This window comes from Leiobunum rupestre, chromosome 10, assembly GCF_980474605.1.
Source record: "Leiobunum rupestre chromosome 10, qqLeiRupe1.1.hap1, whole genome shotgun sequence".
NCBI classification, from domain to species: Eukaryota; Metazoa; Arthropoda; class Arachnida; order Opiliones; family Sclerosomatidae; genus Leiobunum; species Leiobunum rupestre.
In genome coordinates, this window is record NC_143393.1 from 50,672,943 (window position 1) to 50,697,406 (window position 24,464).

At 40.0% G+C, this 24,464-nt stretch overlaps 2 protein-coding genes and 1 long non-coding RNA gene across 3 annotated transcripts; 2 read left to right on the forward strand and 1 right to left on the reverse strand.

Moving 5' to 3' along the window:
• Positions 1-10,351: 10,351 nt before the first annotated feature.
• LOC149926159 (uncharacterized) lies at positions 10,352-11,105 on the reverse strand. Its single transcript, XR_016477001.1, has 3 exons — positions 10,954-11,105; positions 10,519-10,644; positions 10,352-10,454 (listed from the first exon to the last, which is right to left on the reverse strand). It is a non-coding gene; the product is annotated as an uncharacterized LOC149926159 (long non-coding RNA).
• Positions 11,106-14,455: 3,350 nt separating this feature from the next.
• Positions 14,456-14,993, forward strand: LOC149926160 (uncharacterized). The gene is made up of 3 exons (XM_090161877.1): positions 14,456-14,548; positions 14,641-14,923; positions 14,981-14,993. Exons 1-3 carry the CDS (start codon positions 14,488-14,490, stop codon positions 14,991-14,993), a joined length of 357 nt encoding a protein of 118 aa, XP_090018003.1. The 5' UTR covers positions 14,456-14,487.
• Positions 14,994-23,756: 8,763 nt separating this feature from the next.
• On the forward strand, positions 23,757-24,143 carry LOC149926161 (uncharacterized). Its single transcript, XM_090161878.1, has one exon. It carries the CDS (start codon positions 23,757-23,759, stop codon positions 24,141-24,143), a length of 387 nt encoding a protein of 128 aa, XP_090018004.1.
• Positions 24,144-24,464: the final 321 nt, after the last annotated feature.

Below are 24,464 nucleotides of genomic sequence, written 5' to 3' on the forward strand. Positions count from 1 at the left end.
TGTCTCGTCTCAATTATTTTAATTAAAATTAAAATTTTACACCGGGCGGGATTGAACCGGGATTACGTTTTTAGTAAATAACTCTGAATTGCGGAGATATCTTGAAGGGACGTCTCGAGAAATTAATACCACTAGGGACAATTCTTCCGAGGAGAGGTATATTTTGGCTAGCAAACTTGTTTGGTGTGCGTTATAAGCTGGGAATTGTTAACGGTACGGTGTTTTAGGCATTTTCTATTACAAATTTCTTTAACGTGGGTATATGGATTGACTTTTTCTGAATTTCTAAGTATTTGAATTACCTTGTTGTTTGATTGGGTTATTAATAAATATTTTTATTGCGTATTTCTGCTATTACAATTTTTATTATTGTGGGTATTTGGATCGACTTTTCTTGATTCCTAAGTATTTGAAATAAATTGTTTCTTGGTTTGATTATTATTATATATTTTTGTTTTGGGAGCACTGAAATTGTGGGAAATAACATGATTTGGAACCAACTTCCAAACAAAAATACTAAAAAAATCGGCAAGATGTTGTCTCCCACGTTCGATGCTTTCACGTGGGTTAACCCAAATGTATTCTCTGTCGATAAAATATTTGTAAAATTAGGTTATTTATTCGTGAAATAGATTATTTATGAAAGAAATCTTTATGCAACTAGTTTAAAATTCGCTTAAAAAGTCTTAATAACATAATCGGATTTGAATTATTATAAGTTACAAACATCTATTTATTTCTTACCCATAATGGACTGTTGCAAAGCTCCTCAAAAACATGTTGTGGAAACATTTTAGCAGCACTTTGGAGTTCAACAAGGTATCCCTTCAATTTAACGAAAGATGAAGTGAAAAACGTTCCAAATGTTATTTTTCTGATAATTTTTATCGTTGTGAAATATGAACTGTCGTTATAACTTGCGTCGATTTTTTTCCCAAAAAGGTTTGGATATTGTTGATATTCTAGTCAGTAGGGTATCAGATTAATAAGGCGCTATCATTGGCTTTTATTATATAAACTAACACTCTATACATTTTTATGATTATCGATATACATGTTAAGTCAAACTTTTGGTAACCGGCCCAGCCTTTAATAAACGGATTGTCTATTTTCAATGAATATTTCGGCCCAGACGTTTTCACTAAAAATGTTGAAAATTTGAGCCAACAAAGCTGCCAGCTTACTGGTGGCTATTTCAAGCGACATTTTTGAAAATTTCGGGCGGGAGAGTGGTGAGCTCTTTCGATTTGTAGCAGCTTCATTTGATCCCAGTAGTGTAATGAGGTTCCTAGCGGGTAACATGGTAACAATGACAGCAATAAATTTGAATGCTACGGCAAAATTGTATTTTCCGTGAATTAAATCTAGGATTAGAAACAATTTGGTTTTTAACATTTATTTAGTGTTTGGTTGGCGGACATTTTGATTTTTTCTTACTAACCTAGTCTAGGGTTGACGGTCAGTTTGCTTTTCTAACATATTTATTGTTTATGGGATAAGTAAGTCCAAAACTAAATTAAAAATCAGTTTTTTAAGCATTATTTTTTATTAACACTGGCCATTGTTTTAACACAATTGAAAATAATTTAGATAAATAAATAACAATTTGTACCACTAAAAGTGCCTTGAAAATTAAAATATTTCTAGATGGATACAATACGGTAATTTCCAAATGCCAGTGTTTCAATTCCATCTATGACATATTTCTCACTATCAAAAGGACCTAACGCGATTTTAGTAGTATTTTCAGAATATAGATTATGATTTTGTGCCGCTATTTTGTTTGTGTTCGCTAACGTAAATAATCATTTTCCGTGAGAGTTGTGTTTTATATTTTCCTAGACAAAATGTCAGTCAACACCCTTAGAGGCCAAGTCTACCACAAAATTCATCTTTCATAAATCCGAGTTGTTTTTCGTTAGTTTCACTAAACAGTTTATGATCTTTATGATAGTCTGAAAAATAATAAATATCCGTGTACGTTGCCATGTCATTGAAAATATCATCGGTTCAATCAGATAATAAAGCGAGTCAGTGTCTGTGAAACACAGATTTGCTTTTGATCCATAGCGATTCATTATCTCATTATAATGAAATTCATACATGCAGATTTTGCTGACATCAAGAATACTAAATACAACATATATTGTGCGATTAAGCACCATCCTAAATCGAGGCTATGTTCAGTGAAGCTTAACGGTCTTATACCGTTTTACGTTTGCGTTGATTCTGTTGAGACTTTTTATCCTGGCCTGTTGAATGCTTTTTTACGATTGTTGTAATTTTTATAAAATATCATCTGTTGTGTCGTCCGCAGCTAGCCTTCCCGCGTGCTGTGATGTCACGATTCCGTTTAACAACGAAGAAACCGGCTGGAAGAGCAGGTTCAAATGTTTCAACAACGCTACGTTACACTGGAAATGAAAAAAAGCGTACAGTAGAAAACCAGTTCCGAAATCCTGCAACGTTTCATTTGTTGCAAGCTACTGAACGTAGCCCGAAATAACTTGAAATAAAATTAAAAATTCTTAGCAAAATAAATTATTTTACTAATTTTCAATTCCGACTAATGAGGGACGGTACCAATGAGGGTAATGGTCCAATCAGGGTTCTGGTCAAAGGAGGTTAGTGGACCAAGGTGAGTAGGGTTCAATGAGGGTAGAGTTCTATGTTATAAGTGTCTTATAAGGAAAGTGTCCAATGAGTTAAGGGTTTCTTTTAGGGTAGGGTCCAATGATTGAAGAGTCCAATAAGTGTTGAATCCCATAAGGGCAGGGTCCAGTGAGGGTATGTCACTATGATAGTAATGGTCCCAAGAGGGAAATGGTCCAAAATGAGAAAATTTCTCTTGAGTGTAGGGTCCAACGAAGGTAGGGTCCATTGAGTGTAGGTTCCAATGATGGTAGGGGTGAATGTGGGTAGGGTCTAATGAGGGTAATTTTCCAACGAAAGAAATAGTCCAAGGAGGGTAGGGTCCAATTAGGGAAGGGTCCAATGAGAATAGGGGCAATGAGTGCTGGGTCCAATAAGGTCAGGGCCCAATAAGGGGTAGGGTTCTGTAAGTGTTGGTGTTTTGTATTACCCTCTAATAATATTCCCTCGTTAGAAACATTTTAGTGCCCTATGGTAGAAATCCAACTACATTTAATTATTTACATTTCAAACTGACTCGCTGATTTTGTTCAATACCACTAGGAACAATTCTTCCGAGGAGAGGTATATTTTGGCTTGCCAGCTTGTTTATTTTTGGTGAAATTCGGGACATTTTGGGGAAATTACGGAAATTAGGTTAGCACAATTAAATTTTTGGTAAATGCGAATATAAATTTGGGTAAATGAAAACAAACTTGAGTAAATGCGAATAAATTTGAGCAAATGCGAACAAAATTTGGTAAATGGAAACCAAATTGGATAAATGCGAATAAATTTGAGCAAATGCGAACAAAATTTGGTAAATGGAAACCAAACTGGATAAATGCGAATAAGTTTGGCTAAATTCTAATAAATTTGGGTGAATGAAAAAAAATTGGGTAACTGGAAACAAAATTGGATAAATGGAAACCAAATTGGATAAATGGAAACAAAATTGGATAAATGGAAACCAAATTGGATAAATGGAAACAAAATTGGATAAATGGAAACAAAATTGGATAAATGGAAACCAAATTGGATAAATGGAAACAAAATTGGATAAATGGAAACAAAATTGGAAAAATGCGAATAAATTTGGGAAATTCCAATAAATTTGGGTAAATGAGAATAAGTTTGGGTAAATTCTAATACATTTGGGTGAATGGAAACATAATTGGGTAAATACCTCAGGTAGCAAACGTACGTGTATATTTGGTTAATATTTGGTCATTTTGATTGATTTAACGTTTTCGTTCATAATAAATCATTCATGAACGTCGATATTTGGTTTTCAACACACCAACAAAGAGTCAATTTGTAATGACGTAATTTAAACGTCATGTTCTAGACGTTCATATTTGGTTTATATTTCGGTGTTATTTGGTCATTTTCAAACCTTCATATAACGTTCAATTTCGGTACAATCTTAGTTAATGTACGACCGTTGTCGTTTCTTCATTTGCAAACCTTCATAGAACTTTCCATTTTAGTACTATATTAGTTATTATATGGCCGTAGTTATTTAGTCCTTTAGTTAAAGTCATCTTTAAGTGGAGTATTTTGAATCCTTTGGTACTTACAATTATGATAAAATCATTTATGGAAATATTTTAATGTGACAAAACAAAAGATTTTACAATGAGATTCTCAGGTGACTACATCATAATCGCTGACAACCACAACCATTAAACCGTAGAATCGAAAAGCCTACCACGTGGACAGACCTTTTTTTAGCGCCATTAGGAACATCTTGCCAAAGAAAGGAAGGTGTGACACGAAGCCTGTAACTTCGAAGAGCTTGCTGATCAGAGGTAAGATTAACACTTTATATTCATAAAATATAAGATTTTCCTGCTTATTACAAAGGTTTTATAGGGTACTTTTCTTTAAGGAGTAGATTTTACTAAATTATTAAGTAAAAGGTTATGACGAAAATAGGTATTTTAAATGTATTTCATTTTTGACCTTGTACAATGACACCCACGATGAATATCGAGAACTGAGCTTGGGGGCCATGGTAGAAAGTTTAGGTCACCCATGACCGATATGAGCCCATGGTGGTCCCGTGATTATTTCTTCCTCCAGGTCATTTGGTTTGACTCGTGACCTGTGACGTCAGACCTGTCATTGCGACGCTTATAAGCTACCTATTGTAAATTGTGCTTGGTAAAAATAAATGACTATATGAGAATTGAGTAAATCTAAGCCGAGTATCATACGAAGATTGACAGGCATTTTTTTGTGTAAATCAATAGACTTCATTTAGTTTTATGTAGAACTTTCTTTTCGTCATTGCATTGTTAAATGTTTGTAATTTAGGTTTTTGGCTGTCATTTTCTGCGTGGAATTTTAAATGTACAATATTTCTAATTGACAATTTTGATCATGCACCTAGTGTCGAGAAAATAGTTTTTTTTTAAATTTGACGAAATTTAACTGAAAAGTGACCCCAGTGTATTAACTTCATCATAAAAATTTCCAATTTCCAGCTTTAACAGTTTGTCCGAACAAAAAGAAACACAACTCGAAACATTTCCTCGGATTTGGCAGTAACTACCTCAATGTAAGTTCCTTCACTCTACTTTAAATGGCCTGCCCTCTAAATGCGTTGCACTAAATAACACTAACCTATCTTTCTACACTGTAAAAACTGAAGGTTTAAAAGTGTTTAATAATGGTTTGAACTTGATCTCGATTCCAATAATGGTTTTCAAATGCGACAGTTAAAGGTTTAAAAATGGTTTCTGCATACTTTAATCCATAAATGGTTTACCTCGAAAGTTCAGCCAAGCCCTAACGTTCTATTGTTAGACCAAATCTACTTATTTTCTGATATTAGACGTAAAGCCTAATGGTCTCGCGTAAGAACGCTACACCGCAATGTTAAGATTTCAGATCACAAAAACTGAATGCCTGATATTAGTACGAAAAACCTTTATGTTCTAATATGAAACTAAATGCCAATGTTCTGATATCAGACGTTATAAATAATGTTCTGTTTTTAGGGATATTGACGGGAATATATAGTTTGAAATATTTCTAACTGCGAATTTCTCATAAACTAGTCTCTCGCAGCAACCTTGAACATATAATAAAGCCATGTATCTCTCTTCGAATTATTACACTCCCATCTCGACCCCTTGGGCCCTTTCTGTTTCCTCTGTTATTTCAAAAGCCAAAATTTTGGGGATAAATTCTTTAACTTTAAACACAACAACGGCCAAAAATATAGACATATTATTGAAATATATATACCTAATTTTAATAAAAGACTTAATGTTTTGGCCTTCAATTTCATGTTTAAAATAACCCCGACATAAAAGTGCATGTTGTCATAAGTTGCATTTTTAATCGAATACATGTTATCAGGATAGCCATTAAGCAATAATTGCAAACTAACAGGCAATTTGTTTTTTTTCTAAAAGAGATCCCGTTGAAGTTTCCTGTACATTATATTGTCTTTCACATAAATTATTATAGCATTGATAGTGTTGATGTCTGGACGCTAATGTTTTGGTAATGTTTTTAAAATTATTAGATATGAGAGCGATTTTTTTAAAATAGCTATGCTTAGCTTCAAAACGAATGCGAGACATGGCTTTTAATGGACCATATTTTTGGAATGTGTCAGCGTAATGAACCAAGTAATGATATTTTGGTGTCAAAGCATCATCCCCAAATACCTCTGAAGCTAAATCTAAAAACTCTTCAATTAAAGTTTCAAGTACAACAAGAAATGAAACGTGCAAATACGACGCTTAAACATATTCGACTATTTCTCTGAGTTTGAGATAAACGTTCCAAAAGCCGTCTTCTTCTTTCGGCAAATAAGATAAGCAAATAAAGGGGAGGAGCCTAAACAAACAAAATATCTCGCTCGCCGATCCCTTGATGTTACCACTTCCACATATAGCGTTCAGTGGTGTAGTCGGGCCAGGGCGTCGCCTCGGTGCTTTTTCCAAAGGCAGGGCGCCGCCCCGCCTTTGTTTTTCCATTTTGCCAGGGCGCGCCCTGCCTCTTTTTTTAACTTGCCAGGGCGCACCTTGCTTCTATTTCGTAAATAATGTTTCTCGAATAAAGGGGTGTGTGGATTTATTATAAATTTTGCCCACAGGAAAATACCATAACAATTTCCAAGGTACGGCCAGCTTCGATCACGCTTAATATCGAAGTTGGATGTACATTTATAGCGGCTGGTACAGCCAACTTCGATTACGCGCGAAATAGATGTTGGCCGTACCCATGTAGCGCCCCGGTTCTTTTTGTTTTAGGACTACACCACTGATAGCGTTACGGATTTGCTTTTCGGGTCGGTTGGATTCGGATTTACCAAACAGGAATGTAGAAATGCATGAATTTAATTCTTCCAAGCTTATAATTTTAGTCGTAATCATATGGTTTAAGAGCCGTTTTAATACGCCTGGAATAACACCTTCTTGTAGATCATGCATCGGATCAGGAGGTAGTTGTTGCGTTACGTCAAAGCCCTTAATTTGCATTAATGGGCTTTCAAAACGTACTCCATATGACTTGGCAAAACTCACAGATGTTGCTATTCCTTTTAAGTGGTATTTATGTCCAATCAACGTGCGGTGACGCAACTGCCTTTAATTCGTTTTAAGTGCAATTTCGGCGTAATCTATCATGCAGAATCTACAAATTCTACCACTAGAGAAACTGCAGTTAAATCCACCCAGTTTATGTTGCCCCAAATTATCACCGGAAAATATCGAAACAGTGCATGTATATCTAGTCCACGTATTTTCTACGTAAAACCCTTCATTAGCCAAAACATTTAAATCGTGTATTGAAGGTTTCATAACCTCTCTGAATCCAAAACCATCGATATCTATTGATTTAGCTAAAAATACTTAATATCACTAAGCTGAGCTCGATATTTCCCATCTAGATTTAATATTGAAAAATAGCAACCTAAAGTTTTATGCTTCCCTCTTTTCGAGCCCAAAGGATTAACTACCTCGAATTCATCCAGGTAAATCTGTAACTGGATTGTATCCATAGAATGTCCTTGATTATTCTTAATGATCGTCTTCGCTAGGTCGCCTTGCAAAAAATGTCCAATGCACTGTTTTGGAATTCTACTTAACTTGACATGTTTGTTTTTCATTTCATTCGAGGAATAGAGCTTTTCGAGCACTTTTATGATTAGTACATATTGGAATACCTTTTTCTTAACATCTACAGCGGATTCAGAAAACGTGTACTGAATTGGTTCTATCAATCCCTTCTCAATTTTACACATTGTTTAAACTTTGTGGTTTGAGTTTAAACTAAAAAACGTTTCTTTAATTTCAATAAGGTTGTTATCTTTCGTTTCGAATATCTTATTTACGTTTTCTTGGCTAAATGTTAAAATGTGTTCGCAGAAGCTGAGTAAATCGTTGGCCAAAGATTGTACTACGCCACGGGGCAAAAGATGAACTTCTCTGTATTTCAAAAGAATTTTGAGTAGTGATTCGCGGATTTCGGGTGGTTTTAAATAGTTTTCGTCTGTTCTCTCTTCATTTGCCATTTCGTCAACTGGTAGACATTCAGCAACTTCCTGGTTTAAACTAACATTTTGGCAAATTTGGTGTAGTTCATTGTGAACATTTTGAGTTACGATATCGGTCTTAAAATTGTTAGGATGCTTCGATTTAACATGACGACGAAACGTATCAATTTTTTTAAAACATTTGCCGCAATTGTCTAGCCCACAAACAACACTAAAATTAGGATCGCTTCCATGAGCGTTTTGCAGATGTGTTAAAAAAGTGCTAAATTTCTTAGCTAAATAAGTGCACTTAAAACAACTATAAAACTGGGTACTCATACCTTTTAAGTTGGATTAAGTTTTAGACGTACAATTTATATTGAAATCCCAACGCTTGATATATTTCGCCAAACCACGCGACCGAGAAATACGTACTCGCACTGAACAACGTATCACAGATGACAAACTGGCAAAATATACGTGAGTAAAATTCAATATTTCCAACAGGTGCCATAAGAAAGCAGCATTTTTATCCGTAGTTTATACTTTCCATATTCCACTAGTCCCACTACAGCGTGTACAAAGCTAGGTGGGGTGGGGGAGGGAAAGAGATAGACGAACACCGAGGGGTAAGTCACTCTCGGATGAACTGTACACCGAGTTCGCGTACTTAATACTGTTAAAGGTACGGAGTTTAAAGAGTTCACGAACTCTTATTAGCACAGTCAAAGGTACGACAGTGTACACCGAGTTCACGGAGTGACCAACCCCTCGACGAACACCCACGATAGGAGGACATTAAGACCAGCGCTTCCAGGTTCCATTACATGTACAAATTATAGTATCGAAGCCTAAAAATAATCAAACTTTCGAGGAAATTGGAGTTCACAAGTACGGGCAACTTTGACTACTCGCTATAGCGTTGTAGCACTTGATCATACTTGGCCGTAACTCACATCTATTTTCGCTATCAGACACTCGAGCAAACTTCAGTCGCTGCCAGCTAGGAGCAACAAACACAACACCCCACACAAGGAGAACGCAACCCGTCAAAAGTCGTGGATTTTCTTGTGTACATTTTTCATTGGCTAGACCATAGAAATCTCATAGGTAACTAGAATGCTGCCGTGTAACTGGCCACGGCCGTCTCGAGATCTGCTTCGCGCTCATAGCGGCCCAGGCAAAGATTTCCTCTCCTATGTATTTCCGCGAATACCTTCTTTTAACACTAGGAGCGCTGTCTGAGCCCCCCCTTAAATGTAAAAAATTAGCGGGATATTTAATAGTTTTCTATGGCGGTAAATTCAACTAGTTAATCCTTTTTGCATTGTTTTTCAAAAACTTATGGAAAGTTTGGGATATACATCTTATGATTTGATCTTTATCTAATAAGTTTTCATTTAAAACATTTATTTAATTAAAGTAATATGCTTATATTGAGTTTTATTAGTTAATTGCTAAGCCTAACCAAAGTTTCTTTTGTTTTTCACAATTTTCAAACCAGTATTCGCATTTTTTATCAGAATTTTAAATAAATAACCACAATATTATTCATATTATTTAATAAATACCTTTATTATTCTTTAAATAAAGTTCACATTTCTCAAACTTAAGTTTTAAAATATTGCCTATTGTTAATTTGCAAAAATGCCCACCACAAAAATTTGTTGTGTTCCATTCTGTGAATCTAAGAAGAATATCAATGTATAATTTCATCAGTTTCCAGTTGATGAAAGTTTATGCAAATTATGGACTAAGAACATATCTAGAAAAGATTTTGGGGTCAATGAAGCTTACGCATCACGCAAGATTTGTTTGTAGTGGGACATTTTAAGGAAAGTGATTACTATCAAGGTCTAAAGATCCGCAAATTAAAGAAAATATTGACAAAGGAAACATATGAATCTATAATATCTATTAGAATAACTTCATTGTCTACAATATCTTGCGTGTCATACCTCCTTAAATCTGGTTTCCAGTTTGTCTTGACAAGAAATTTAACGAGCAATGCTATTGAAATGTTTTTCAGCATTCTCAGGAAAATGGCTGGAGGGAATGACATGCTTGATGCAAGATAAACTATATTCAGTTTGGAATCCTACCTTAAGAGAGGCACTATATCATTAACAAAACCTAAAACATCTAACGTTCCCCAAGACAGCTTCACAGATCTATCAGCCATGATTGATACTAGACTCGATGGATTTTCAACTATTTATAACGGCAATGAAGTTACGTTACCATCTGAAGTTATGAGTACCCAGATACACAGAGATGCACCTTACGGCTAGCAAGTATCGCATACTTGGCTGGTTATGTAGTACAAATCCTAGAGGAAAAACATTTTTGCGAATTGTGCCTTGAAAATGTATCACAGCCTAATTCTGACTCACCATTAGTTGGATTGATAAAATTGTCCGACAGAGGAAACCTTAGGTATCCGCAGCAAAGCTTTATCATGTTAATGGCTATAGTAACAACATTCATAGAGAGAGCTGTACCCTATCTCCGGGATTCACCTGCCATTTTAAAAAAACATTGAAATCCACTTGTGGCCAAAAATTGCTCTATGCCCTTACATCCAATGTGATTTGAATAATAATCACCGAATGAAATTGCTGATTTAATTTGTTGAAAGGTTGTACTTCCAATTATCACAAATATTACCAAAACTCTGTCCGCAAAATTTGAGAAAGTGAAAGAACTTGTGCATAAGCCTCTTTCTTGAAAAGTACTCAAGTTGTAAATTTTAGTTTTCTAAATTTTTAGTTGTGTATCATTCAGTGGGAAATTCACATTGGTTTATTATATTTATCAGATTTAAATACCTTCCAAGTTTCCATCACTATTTTCATTCATAGTGATCTTCCAAGTGTCAGTTAGTTAATTAAAATTCATTTATTTCACTACTTTAATTAAAATAAATTTTTAAACATTAATACAAAACAAAGGCCTCTGGAAGTTGCTACATAGCAAAAATACAGCTGTAAGGAGAACCACGTGTTTATGTTTACATTTATATACAGAAAACGTCGACGGCGACTTCTGGCTCCAGAATGACCAAATTTTAATAACGTTTTTCAAAACTTTACTTTGCGTTAAAAAATCTCAAGAGGTGTTTAACTTTTTTATTATTAATTAACTTAAATATTACTAAAAAAATATTTTACAAAAAATTACACATTACGCGATAATAATTGAAATTCCAAAGTTCCGCGCAGTTCCTCCCATTCGATAACATGGCTGCGAATTTTCTCAAGGGGGGGCTAGACTAGCGCCAGAAAACGATGTGAGAAGTTTTTGAACTAATTTCCCATACGCGATTTTCGTACTATCGCCTGGGCCGCTATGAGCGCGAAGCAGATCTCGAGACGGCCGTGAACTGGCAAATGGCCCAAACGCCGTGGCAGACGAATCCAGATCTCAGCCAATCAGAGCTCAAAGAGCGGTTCTGCCAAGAATTTAATGTCACCGGAGAGAATGACGTCACCTATCTCCCGCTATAGTAACGGAACCAAGGAGGATTATTATCCTCCTTGGCGGAACCACTCTACGGCCTCTCATTGGCTGAAGGTTCAAGGCGAACTAGCGTCAAGCTCGGCCGTAGGCGGCAGCATTCTAGTTACCTATGAGATTTCTATGGGCTAGACGCTTTAGCGCCTGCTGCCGTCGGAAGGGAAAAATTCGGAAATTGTCTTCCCCCCGCCTGTAAAACGTTCAGCGTAAAGGCTCGTGACGCTCGTCCAATGAAATTCGTACACAACCCTTCGTTAGCGTGTTTAAAGGCTAGCTGCGTTCTCCTTGTGTTTGTTGCTCCTAGCTGCCAGTGTCAAGGTTCGTAAAAAAGGGAACTATAAGGTTGCTTCGATCGCGTCGTTTTTTTATCAAAATATTACGGCTTTTTCGTAAAATCGCGACGTCACCCAGATGATATCGTATTGAAAAGCAACGTAGGTCCATCTGGGTGACGTCATCAATTTTAACTCGTACAGAAATGTTTTCAAACATCTACTTGGTCGAGCCCCCTTGTGCCAGTGTCACCCACGTCCACGGCCTATTTCGTTCCTACACCACGCTTAAAAAGTACAAGCCAAACACTCCAAGGAGTATAATATTTCCATTCCTAGCATACTAGGAGTAATATAACAGACTGAAAACGGCGTTCATAAGTTAACGGAAAGGAAATTTCTAAAAATGCATTCACCATCGCACATATTTCGGAAATATAATAAAATAATCGCAACATTGTACTATAAAGTACGCGATTAAAATTATAATACGGTGAAAATCGAAAGGTAAAATTATCGAAATGTACTATAATTATATTACGCAAATCGTAAAATCCGGTTATCGAAATTCGCGCCTTCTTACCTCCTAAAAGAGGGGGGGGGGTCTTTTTCCTTCTCTATTGAACTCTCGCCAAGGGTAAGGTGCAAGGTCACTTCTAAAAAATTTAGGGCAGGTCAGAAAACAGTTCATTTGAGCTTAAGATATGAACTTTACTACGTAAGAGTCTATAAGCTCCACATTTGATTTATTTCCAACGAAAAGATTTCAGTACGCGAATATTAGTATATAAAATGAGTGATGATCAAGAAAATCAAACGAGCGTAATATTGTTATTAAGCAAGAAACAAACAAAAAAATTTCATTGAAGAACCCATCTTATACGACGTTCCTTAACAAAATTGAAGCCGACGTTTCGTTGAAAGATTTTCATGGAGAAAACTTAATATATCAGGTAAGACTTTTAATATATTCAATGTTTGGTCAGGCCCGTCTTAAGACTTTGTGGGGTCCTGGGCTAAATTATTTCTTAAGACCTTTGCGATCCCCAACGGTCAGCTTTTGTATGTTCGTTGTCTAAATTCAACTACACAATAATCAAACCAAAACTTTTTATTTCAATAGTAAAACATAGGCCTACTGAAAATAACATTTTTACTGACAGTGACTCGCTGTTAGGTTTTAGAAATTGTTGGTACCGTATGATACGCGATGAGTCAAATTACTTTAGACGTAACTAACAGATACATAATATTAAATGAGCATAAATAATATTTAACAAACAGAGGGCCCGTTCCAGAGACATTTTCAAAACTCTCGTAAGTTAAAGTTACGAGAGCAAATCTACGAGACTCGCGCTCTCGTATCTTAAACGCGTTCCAGAGACAACTTTTCAAGAATTCGTAAACTCCCGCTCTCGTATCTTTCGCCTTTTTTTTAATAAGCTCCGCCCCCCGCCATAGCCAATAGAAACGCCGAAAAATATCGGCGGGAAGCAGGTTACTTGAAAAGTTATTTTTGCGTCGTGCGTTAAATCTTACTTGTAAAAAGCGGCGACTTCCTAATCTCGGCTACTTATCTGTTATTTTATTATATTTTATTTATAAAATTAAATAAGTTTTTATATATTTACATTTGTTTTTTAAATATTTCCATTTGTTTTTATATATTTACATTATTTTTTTATAAACGTGAAATTGCAAAAATGGGGAAAGCCAATAGAAAAGACAGCGAGGGTGAGCACAGGGCGAAAAATTTTGGCGAAAGAGAAAAGGAAGCAATTGTTAGTGGAATTGAAGCGAGAATGGGGCTAGTGCAAAGAGAAATGGGCATAGGAAAGAGATATGAAAGTGCGGAAGAAGTGACAAAAGCTTGGGAGGAAATTGCGAAAGAAGTGTCGGCAGTGGGAATGGGCAGTGTAAGGAGTGGAAGTCAAATACGAGCAAAGTGGTCCGACTATAAAAGTACCATAAAGAAAAAGGCCCAAGATATCATAAGGACTAGAAAAGCGACCGGGGTGGACCAATCAGTTATGATGAGCTGTCGCCACTTGAGATTCGGGTAATGAAGCTAATTGGTGAAACTGCTATTCACGGAATAACAGGTGGTGATAATAGAATTGATACGATGGCAATGAAGAAACAGGTACATAAAACTGCACTTCATTTACTTAAAATATAAAATTAGAATGGTTATAAATACATTACATTATAGAAACCAAAACCCGTACCTTCGATAAGCACCAGTGGGTTTCACACTCCTCCAGCCACAACAAGTGGTGTTTTTTTTAATTGACCATGTGCCGGGCGTTTTTTCGTGTCTCCATTAAATACACCACCGAGCGTGGGTGGTAGTGTTCCCCGAAACTTAACATCAAAGAGAAGTGGTAAATATCTTAAGAAATAAAAGTAGGTGTCATTAATTATTTTAAATTTAATTTAGCTTCCCAAATTGATGACAACAGAATGGCAAAAAAACAAAAATTAAACACGCAAGATATTTTTCATGAAACTGGTATGTTTAGAAATGTGCAGTTTAGATATATTACTAACTAGTGCAATAATTAAATAGTTGCAATGGCTGAAAACCCACTTCCAAACCCACCTAGGCCAACAGTAGAAGCAAAATCCAATAGTGGTATTGTTAATGTGGCTCTTTTTGTACATTTCCTGAAAAACAGATTGATATAAATTTACATTATAAGTAATAATTTGGTATACATATTGAAGGTGATAAAAGAAGCCATAAGAGGCTGCGTACCATACCCGAGCCCTCCGAACCTACTACTAGCAGTGCTAATGCATTAGATCAGGCTGCCCATTCCGTAGTTAACAACCAGGAACGTTTGAATGGGCTTTTGGAAAAGATACTACAAGAAATGGTCACCCAAAGAGAGCAGAATGGCCAACTTTTTAAATCCTTCTCACTTCATTTGGACAATTTAAATAAAATTTTGGTTTTCATTCACAATGCTCATGTTCCAGCTGAAAAGGACAAGATCATATACGAGCAGTATGTCTACTCCTTTAAAATAAAATTAATGAATATTAATGATTACCTTTTCACTAGCTTTCAGATGTAAAAACGCCCTGCAACAGCAAATCTGTTATTGTTTAATCACAAATATATGATATTCTCATCTTTTGTCTAGTGAAACAGCTGACCAGTTTTTTTTTTCAAGGGAGCTGTCTCCATCTACCTATTTTTTCCTTTTCATAAGTTTGGAGGTAGATTTAAATTTTTTCAATGGTGGTTAACACCTACCTGTTTTTTTTACCCATGAGTGAATAATTTTTTCAATAAACATATCTTAAATATATTTGAAGATGTGTTTTTAATATTTGGTTTAAATGCAAATTAAATAATTAAAATAATGTTTATTATAGTGGAACAAATGTAAGAAATCAAGGTGTAATACAAGGAATAACCAGATGTAAAAATGAGAAAAAATGTATCGTGAGAAAATAATAAGAATTTTTGGCACATAAAGTTTTGGGAATTGCAGATAGTTGACTTGAGATCACCAAACCCTGGACCCCCGACTACATCACTGAGAATTGTTGTATACCTCGTTATAAAGTGGGGATTAAGCAATTTTAAAAATAAGAAAAATGTGAAAGTTATATTTAAGTTAAGTTAAAGTAAAGTAATAATTAAAAAGAACACTTGCAAGTCCATGAAAATTCCATTTCAAGCCAATTGGTCTACTGATTCCTGTGATGTTCTAGGTTTTCGACCAATTGGTTTAAAATGTTATTGGCACGAGCTTGCAAGCGTGGGTTGTGGGGCTCGGGGAGAACACTTGCACCATCATGTCCATCTTCTACCATTGGCTCAGGCATTTCCACACCTTCGTCAAGGTAGAAGTTGTACAAAATGGCACAAGCGAGAACAAATTGACAAACATTTTGAGGTTTATACAACAAATTCCCTCCGTAGTCACTCAACGCGCGCCATAGAGATTTGAAGAGACCATTGCATCTTTCGATGCAACTGCGGGCTCTTCTAAGACGACGGTTGAATCTCTCCTGTGGCTGAGTTCCCGGATGGAGAATGGGACGCATCAGCCAAGGTTCCAGAGGGTAGCCACTGTCTCCAATTAGCCATGATCCCTCTGTATCCATTGAGGAGAGATGAGTCCTGAGGTCACAATTTGCCCATATGCTTGAATCGTGAGTACTCCCAGGCCAGTCCGCCACAACGTCCAGGATTCTAGTGGTGGAATCGCAAACCTAATTGTAATAAATGTAAAAACATAGTGTAAATATTAGAAATATTGAAAAGTATCGTTAACTACACAATTTTAATATACAAAGTTATGGCTTACCATGTAAGGCCTGGTTTTGGCTTACTGCCGAAACCTTCCACCGACGGCCACAGGTGGCGCTAGAGTACTATAGAAAAGATTAATATAAAGAATCAGCTCATGAAGGTTAGAGGTTAGAGGTAGTCGGAGCTGAACGGCGCTCGGAACCTATAGTAAGAGCCTCCAATTTAGACGTATAGCCTTGGGACTGCCTTGATAGAACCAACCGCAGACCAGTAAGAAGTTTTGGTGAGAAATATTAAAAGGGTTTTGTTTGTTTTATAACCATTTAGTCGAATTATTTGCCTATGTAAAAATAGTCCCTTACATTTTGGTGCCCCGAGTGAGGTTATGATTATTAATTGCCTTGGCAAGTCATAGAAATTTGAACGAAATTAATATTTCTCCAAGATTTGGTCGTTAAGGAAAACGGGGTTTGAAAAACAGCGTCGCCATATTTGTTGTGCCGTTATTTTCGCGCCAAATTTGTGAGTCGTCTAGGCACGTGGCGTCTCAAGCCAATCAGCGTCTGGGAGGCCGGCTGGACATTGTAAGTCGACGAAACAACAAGTGATCCGCCATTCGGTTTTCGGTCGCCATTGTCCGAACATCGCCATTACAATGCTCCGTGAATATTGATAAACCTAATTGACAAGGTAAGCGTTCAACAAGCTTAAGAAGAATAATATTCAAATCAGACAATAAGCACCGGTTTAACCAGCTTAAAACTTGTCGAGTTTGGTATTACCGAGTTGTTATACCTTTGAATTACGTATTCGGGCCTTGGCTTTACCTGACGTCAGCATGTTTTTATCTACACAATTAATGTGGTTTTTAATGGAGTTTTTAGAATATTGGTTTATTTGGAGCGTCGGAGTCGCAGGTTATTGTGCACTTTTTGGTGTATTGCTGGCTATTCAGAAATTCAGGAGGTGTGGTAGTAATCCTAGGTCTAAGTTGAATTTGTGGATTAATTTCCTGAAACTGCCTTGGTCTATGGTGGCGCTATTGCGTATGGTTGGTGGATTAATCTTTACTAACTGCTTAATGCCTCTTTTATGGAAACTCGATGGGTTACATAACACAGTGAAGGATTGGAGCATTACGCCTACTGATCCCACGTCTCAGGGAGCCACCAGTGGTACTGGAACTATTGCTGTCCCAGCCCCAGCAACGAGTAATCAACAGTCAGTCTACACTTTGGCCGATCTCATGAAGGTAATTCAGGATGGTCTGAACCAACTACAACCACCTCCAGCTCCGCTACAACCACCTCCAGCTCCGCTACAACCACCTCCAGCTCCGCTACAGACACCTCCAGCTCCGCTACAACCACCTCCAGCTCCGCTACAACCACCTCCAGCTCCGCCTCAACCACCTCCAGCTCCGCTACAACCACCTCCAGCTCCGCCTCAACCACCTCCAGCTCCGCCTCAACCACCTCCAGCTCCGCCTCAACCACCTCCAGCTCCGCCTCAACCACCTCCAGCTCCGCCTCAACCACCTCCAGCTCCGCCTCAACCACCTCTAGCTCCGCCTCAACCACCTCTAGCTCCGCCTCAACCACCTCTAGCTCCGCCTCAACCACCTCTAGCTCCGCCTCAACCACCTCTAGCTCCGCCTCAACCACCTCTAGCTCCGCCTCAACCACCTCTAGCTCCGCCTCAACCACCTCTAGCTCCGCCTCAACCACCTCTAGCTCCGCCTCAACCACCTCTAGCTCCGCCTCAACCACCTCTAGCTCCGCCTCAACCACCTCTAGCTCCGCCTCAACCACCTCTAGCTCCGCCTCAACCACCTCTAGCTCCGCCTCAACCACCTCTAGCTCCGCCTCAACCACCTCTAGCTCCGCCTCAACCACCTCTAGCTCCGCCTCAACCACCTCTAGCTCCGCCTCAACCACCTCTAGCTCCGCCTCAACCACCTCTAGCTCCGCCTCAACCACCTCTAGCTCCGCCTCAACCACCTCTAGCTCCGCCTCAACCACCTCTAGCTCCGCCTCAACCACCTCTAGCTCCGCCTCAACCACCTCTAGCTCCGCCTCAACCACCTCTAGCTCCGCCTCAACCACCTCTAGCTCCGCCTCAACCACCTCTAGCTCCGCCTCAACCACCTCTAGCTCCGCCTCAACCACCTCTAGCTCCGCCTCAACCACCTCTAGCTCCGCCTCAACCACCTCCAGCTCCGCCTCAACCACCTCCAGCTCCGCCTCAACCACCTCCAGCTCCGCCTCAACCACCTCCAGCTCCGCCTCAACCACCTCCAGCTCCGCCTCAACCACCTCCAGCTCCGCCTCAACCACCTCCAGCTCCGCCTCAACCACCTCTAGCTCCGCCTCAACCACCTCTAGCTCCGCCTCAACCACCTCCAGCTCCGCCTCAACCACCTCTAGCTCCGCCTCAACCACCTCTAGCTCCGCCTCAACCACCTCTAGCTCCGCCTCAACCACCTCTAGCTCCGCCTCAACCACCTCTAGCTCCGCCTCAACAACCTCTAGCTCCGCCTCAACAACCTCTAGCTCCGCCTCAACAACCTCTAGCTCCGCCTCAACAACCTCTAGCTCCGCCTCAACAACCTCTAGCTCCGCCTCAACAACCTCTAGCTCCGCCTCAACAACCTCTAGCTCCGCCTCAACAACCTCTAGCTCCGCCTCAACAACCTCTAGCTCCGCCTCAACAACCTCTAGCTCCGCCTCAACAACCTCTAGCTCCGCCTCAACAACCTCTAGCTCCGCCTCAACAACCTCTAGCTCCGCCTCAACAACCTCTAGCTCCGCCTCAACAACCTCTAGCTCCGCCTCAACAACCTCTAGCTCCGCCTCAACAACCTCTAGCTCCGCCTCAACAACCTCTAGCTCCGCCTCAACAACCTCTAGCTCCGCCTCAACAACCTCTAGCTCCGCCTCAACAACCTCTAGCTCCGCCTCAACAACCTCTAGCTCCGCCTCAACAACCTCTAGCTCCGCCTCAACAACCTCTAGCTCCGCCTCAACAACCTCTAGCTCCGCCTCAACAACCTCTAGCTCCGCCTCAACAATCTCTAGCTCCGCCTCAACAATCTCTAGCTCCGCCTCAACAATCTCTAGCTCCGCCTCAACAATCTCTAGCTCCGCCTCAACAACCTCTAGCTCCGCCTCAACAACCTCTAGCTCCGCCTCAACAACCTCTAGCTCCGCCTCAACAACCTCTAGCTCCGCCTCAACAACCTCTAGCTCCGCCTCAACAACCTCTAGCTCCGCCTCAACAACCTCTAGCTCCGCCTCAACAACCTCTAGCTCCGCCTCAACAACCTCTAGCTCCGCCTCAACAACCTCTAGCTCCGCCTCAACAACCTCTAGCTCCGCCTCAACAACCTCTAGCTCCGCCTCAACAACCTCTAGCTCCGCCTCAACAACCTCTAGCTCCGCCTCAACAACCTCTAGCTCCGCCTCAACAACCTCTAGCTCCGCCTCAACAACCTCTAGCTCCGCCTCAACAACCTCTAGCTCCGCCTCAACAACCTCTAGCTCCGCCTCAACAACCTCTAGCTCCGCCTCAACAACCTCTAGCTCCGCCTCAACAACCTCTAGCTCCGCCTCAACAACCTCTAGCTCCGCCTCAACAACCTCTAGCTCCGCCTCAACAACCTCTAGCTCCGCCTCAACAACCTCTAGCTCCGCCTCAACAACCTCCAGCTCCGCCTCCCTCTGGAACATCTTCAGTATGGGGACCGACAGGGGGTAATCCCCAACAGAGGTCTGTTCACTTTAGTAGTCCTCTTGGCCAACTTCCAGGTATCCAACCTTTGCCATCCAGTCGATTGTCGTTTGGGTCAACTATTGGTTCCGGAGGACGACCCTCATTAGGAACGCAAGGAGGTACCACAATGCTGAGCATGAGCGTGAGTAGTCTTAAAATTCCTATGCCCTCATTTTCGGGTGTAGATGAGAATCCTAGAGGTTTCCTGAAGGAATTGCAGAAATACATGGCGGTGAAACAATTAGAAGTGTTTGACCTAGCAGCTATCTCGAGGGCCCTTTTCCAAGGTTCCGCTCATATCTGGTATGAAGGTTTTGAGTCCAGGTACGACTTGGCCACTTGGACCTGGGATTTGTTTGAGCGGTCCTTCCGAAAACGACTTATCCCAGAAGGTCGGGAAAGAAGTCTCCGATTCCAGATTGAAAATACCCGACAGGAGTCCACCGAAAAGGTCAGTCAATTTATAGTCCAACAAAATTTGATGTTAAGTCAACCTATACCACAGTCCGAACTGGTAACCACGTTGAAAAATAATGTTTTACCCATGTATTCGCAATTCCTAATGACCTATGATAAAGAAGATATAGATGAGTTCCGACAAACGCTGGAAGAGATGGAACAACGGATGGGAGCTCCTGACTGGCGACCAAGAGTCCAGATGGCAACTGTCCCGACCATTATGAACACAGTCTACAATCAGCCATGTGTGCACTGTGGGGACGTAGGCCATCCACCGAGTCTATGTCAGTGGACCACCCAACGGAATCCAACCAGACGGCGAAACTCACGGAAGCAATCCGAGAAGGTTGAAACAACCAAACCAACAGACGAAAGGACTCTGAAGGAGGAAAACTCCAATCAGGATTGAATGAAGCAGGAATTCAGTCCTCTGTATTGCAAAGTCCTGTTCTTTTAACTATGAAGATGAGTCAATCGTATGGAGTGTTTTTAACTTTGAATAATACTAACAAACTTTTAGCCTGCATCGATACGGGTGCAGAAGCCAGTTTTATTACCCGAAAATATCTGGATCATATGGGGGTAGCGAACAATCTAACTATCTATAATGAGAACTGTTTCCAGGCCAATGGCGAAACTGTCCCTATATTTGGACAACTACTACTCCCTACACACATCAACTTTAAAGTTGTTGGCTCTCTTCCTTGTGCCGTCATACTAGGTACGGATTTTTTAACCCGCATTAAAGCCGTTATTGATTTCAGTCGCCAGGAAATGCGTTGGAGTAATCAAGTGACTGGCCTTCACCGGATGGACAGTGAAGTGAAACCAGAGCAGGGAGATGTCCCCTTGCACGTTCTGAAGGATGTTCACAAAGTCATTGATGCTGAGAATGTTACGTCGAGGCAGAAAGGTGAATTGGTAGACTTACTCAAACAATTCCCAACAGTTGTAACTGACCGCATCGGGCAAACCGATTGGATTCAACACCAAGTCAAGCTAAAGGAAGGGGCACAACCAGTACAAAGACGCCCTAGACGGTTCACAAAGAAAGATAAACAGGTTGTCGATGAGGAGATATCGAATATGCTGAAAGAAGGAGTCATTGTACCATCAACCTCGCCCTGGGCTTGCCAGATCCATATAGTAGGAAAGAAAGATGGAGGTAGGAGAGTTTGCGTCAATTATAAACCCATAAACAACCTAATTGAAGATGACCCATATCCATTACCACGAGTCAATGAAATTCTAGACAAAATTAAAAACCCGAAATATATAACTAAGTTGGATTTACGAGCAGGGTTTTGGGAAGTCCCCATGGATCCGGAAAGTGAGAAGTATACTGGTTTTATTGTCGACCAAGGCAAATATCAATTTAAGAAGATGCCGTTTGGTCTTAAGACTAGTCCTTCCACATTTCAGCGGTTAATGGATCGAGTTCTCAAACATGGTGATCGCTTAGGAGTGTATTGGTATCTCGACGACATCCTAATTGCTAGCCAGACTTGGGCCGAGCATCTCAAGGCACTGAGGTTCGTATTCACTACACTAGAGAAGGCCGGATTAGCAATTAAACATCCAAGTGCGCTTTCGCTTGTCGAGAGGTTGACGTGCTGGGTCATGTCATAAGCAACGAAGGGATAAAAATCAACGAAGGTAAAGTCAAGACCATCAGGCAATATGCCGCACCGATGAATGTTGCAGAGCTTGCAACCTTCTTGGGCATGGTCACTTACCACACACGGTTTGTTCCCAACTTCGCAGACATGGTCGCACCGCTTCAGCGTCTCAAAAGAAAAGGTGTTCCTTGGAAGTGGGGCGATGTCGAAAGGAAAAACTTTGAAACCATTAAAGATAGTATAGCCAACGCAGTCATCTTACATGTCCCCGATGATAATCTTCCATTTATAGTGACTACCGATACCGATGCCAGTGATTATGCCATTGGGGCAATGCTTTCTCAGATACAAGATGGAAAGGAAGTTCCGATGGCATATACCAGTCGTATATTCAAGGGAGCTGAAGAGAAATACAGCATACCGGAGAAGGAATGCCTTGCGATAGTCTATGCAATAGAAAAGTTCAGGTATCATTTAGATGGGCGTAAGTTCACAGTCGTAACAGATCACAAAGCTTTGACTTGGCTGTTCAACCTAAAGAATCCCAAGAGCAAGCTGATCCGTTGGGCTCTGATTTTACAGGAATACAATTTTGACGTTGTGTATATATCTGGGAAAACAAACAGGGTAGCAGATGCGTTGTCAAGATCCGTTGAAGTACTGCAACGGGATAAAACTATTCCTTTGAAGCAATTACTAACAATTTATTTAGCTACGGGTCAGCAGGCACTTGAACCTATTCTTATAGATGACATTAAGAAAGCCCAAGAGGAAGACGAGGTCTGAAGCCCTATTCTGGAGTCCTTACGTGATGGTAATGACCATGCCCAGTATGAACTGAACAAAGACATAATATATCGCAAATCAACGCCACAAAAACCTTCCAAAGCGTTGGTACCTGAATCCCTCCATGAACGTCTCTTTGATCAATTCCACAATCATCCTACCGCTGGACATCGAGGTAAAATCGTAACTGAACATAAGATAACTAAGAAATATTTCTATCCAAAGTTCCGGAAGATCATTTATGACTGGATGCGACAATGTAATACCTGTCAGCAATATAAAGCAAGGAACTTGAAGACACCTGGTAAAATGATCAGTAACACCTTAACTGATGGTCCGAACCAATTAGTTGGTATCGACATGATGGGACCGCTACTAACCACTGCCAAAGGCAATAGATTTATCGTGGTAATAGTAGACTACTTTACAAAATGTGGAATTATTTGCTTTTCGTAATATTTCAGCTTGCACTGTAGCCAATGTTTTCCTTAAATAAGTCTCGAGACATGGAGGTCCCGAACGAGTCCTATCCGATAATGGTTCACAATTCACTTCAGCAGTATGGAAAGAAAGTGGGGTGGCAGAGTGGTTAGCACTTTCGCCTCGCAGCAAGAGGAGCCGGGTTCGATCCCAGCTTGTGGCACTGGGTGAAAACTCGGAACAACTCCTTCTGCGTTGAGTTTGCAAGTTCTCTCCCCACTGGTTTAAGGGGTTTTCCCCCGAGTTCTTCGGTTTCCCCTTCCATAAAAACTTGTTGAGGTTAACGGTAATAGTTAGTGTAGGGAGCTGTTGGCTCGATCGCGTGGCATGCAGGGCTTGCCACCACCCTCCTACGCATTGTAACCCGGCCACCTGAATTAAAGGCTTCAAAAGTCGCTTGACGACTTAGGCCTAAGGTGGTGCCTTGGGTATTAGCCTAGCTGATTATTATTATTATTATGTGTCGACTGATGAAAATAAAGCCACGTTTTACCACACCGTACCATCCTCAAACCAATTTGAGTGAACGAGTTAACAGAGTTCTGGGTGAATTACTAAGTATGTATGTGGGAAATGCCCATAATAAATGGGATATTGGACTGGAGTTGCATCAATTTGCTATTAATAGTGTACATCATAAAACTATTAAAACGTCTCCATTCTATTTGACCTATGGACGTGAACCGCAAATGCCATGGGAGGAAGAAAAGCACCTAGTAGCAGATGAAATTGAAGAGTCTACGATAGAAGCATATGAGAGAGGACCACTTCAGGAATTACATCAATCCTTGGAGGCAGTTCAACAGTTTGCCAGACTAGCCCAGGAGAAACAGACACTACTATGATCTAAAATTCTCCAGTTCCGAAATGGAAGTAGGCCATTTAGTATGGAAACGTACCCATAAACTCTCTAACGCAGCTGCAGGTGTCATGGCTAAGCTCCTACCCAAATGGCAAGGTCCGTATAAAATCATACAAAAAATTAGCCCGGTAACATACGAGTTAGAAGAACTCAGAACTGGTAAAAACGTTGGTAGATGGCATATAGAACAACTCAAGTATTTTATTGAACAAGACAATCCTAATTTTCCATCCCGTGAATCAGTAGTCTTGAGAGAAGAACCGGACGAATCAGAAGACGAAGACAATAACTCGGAGCTGGAAGA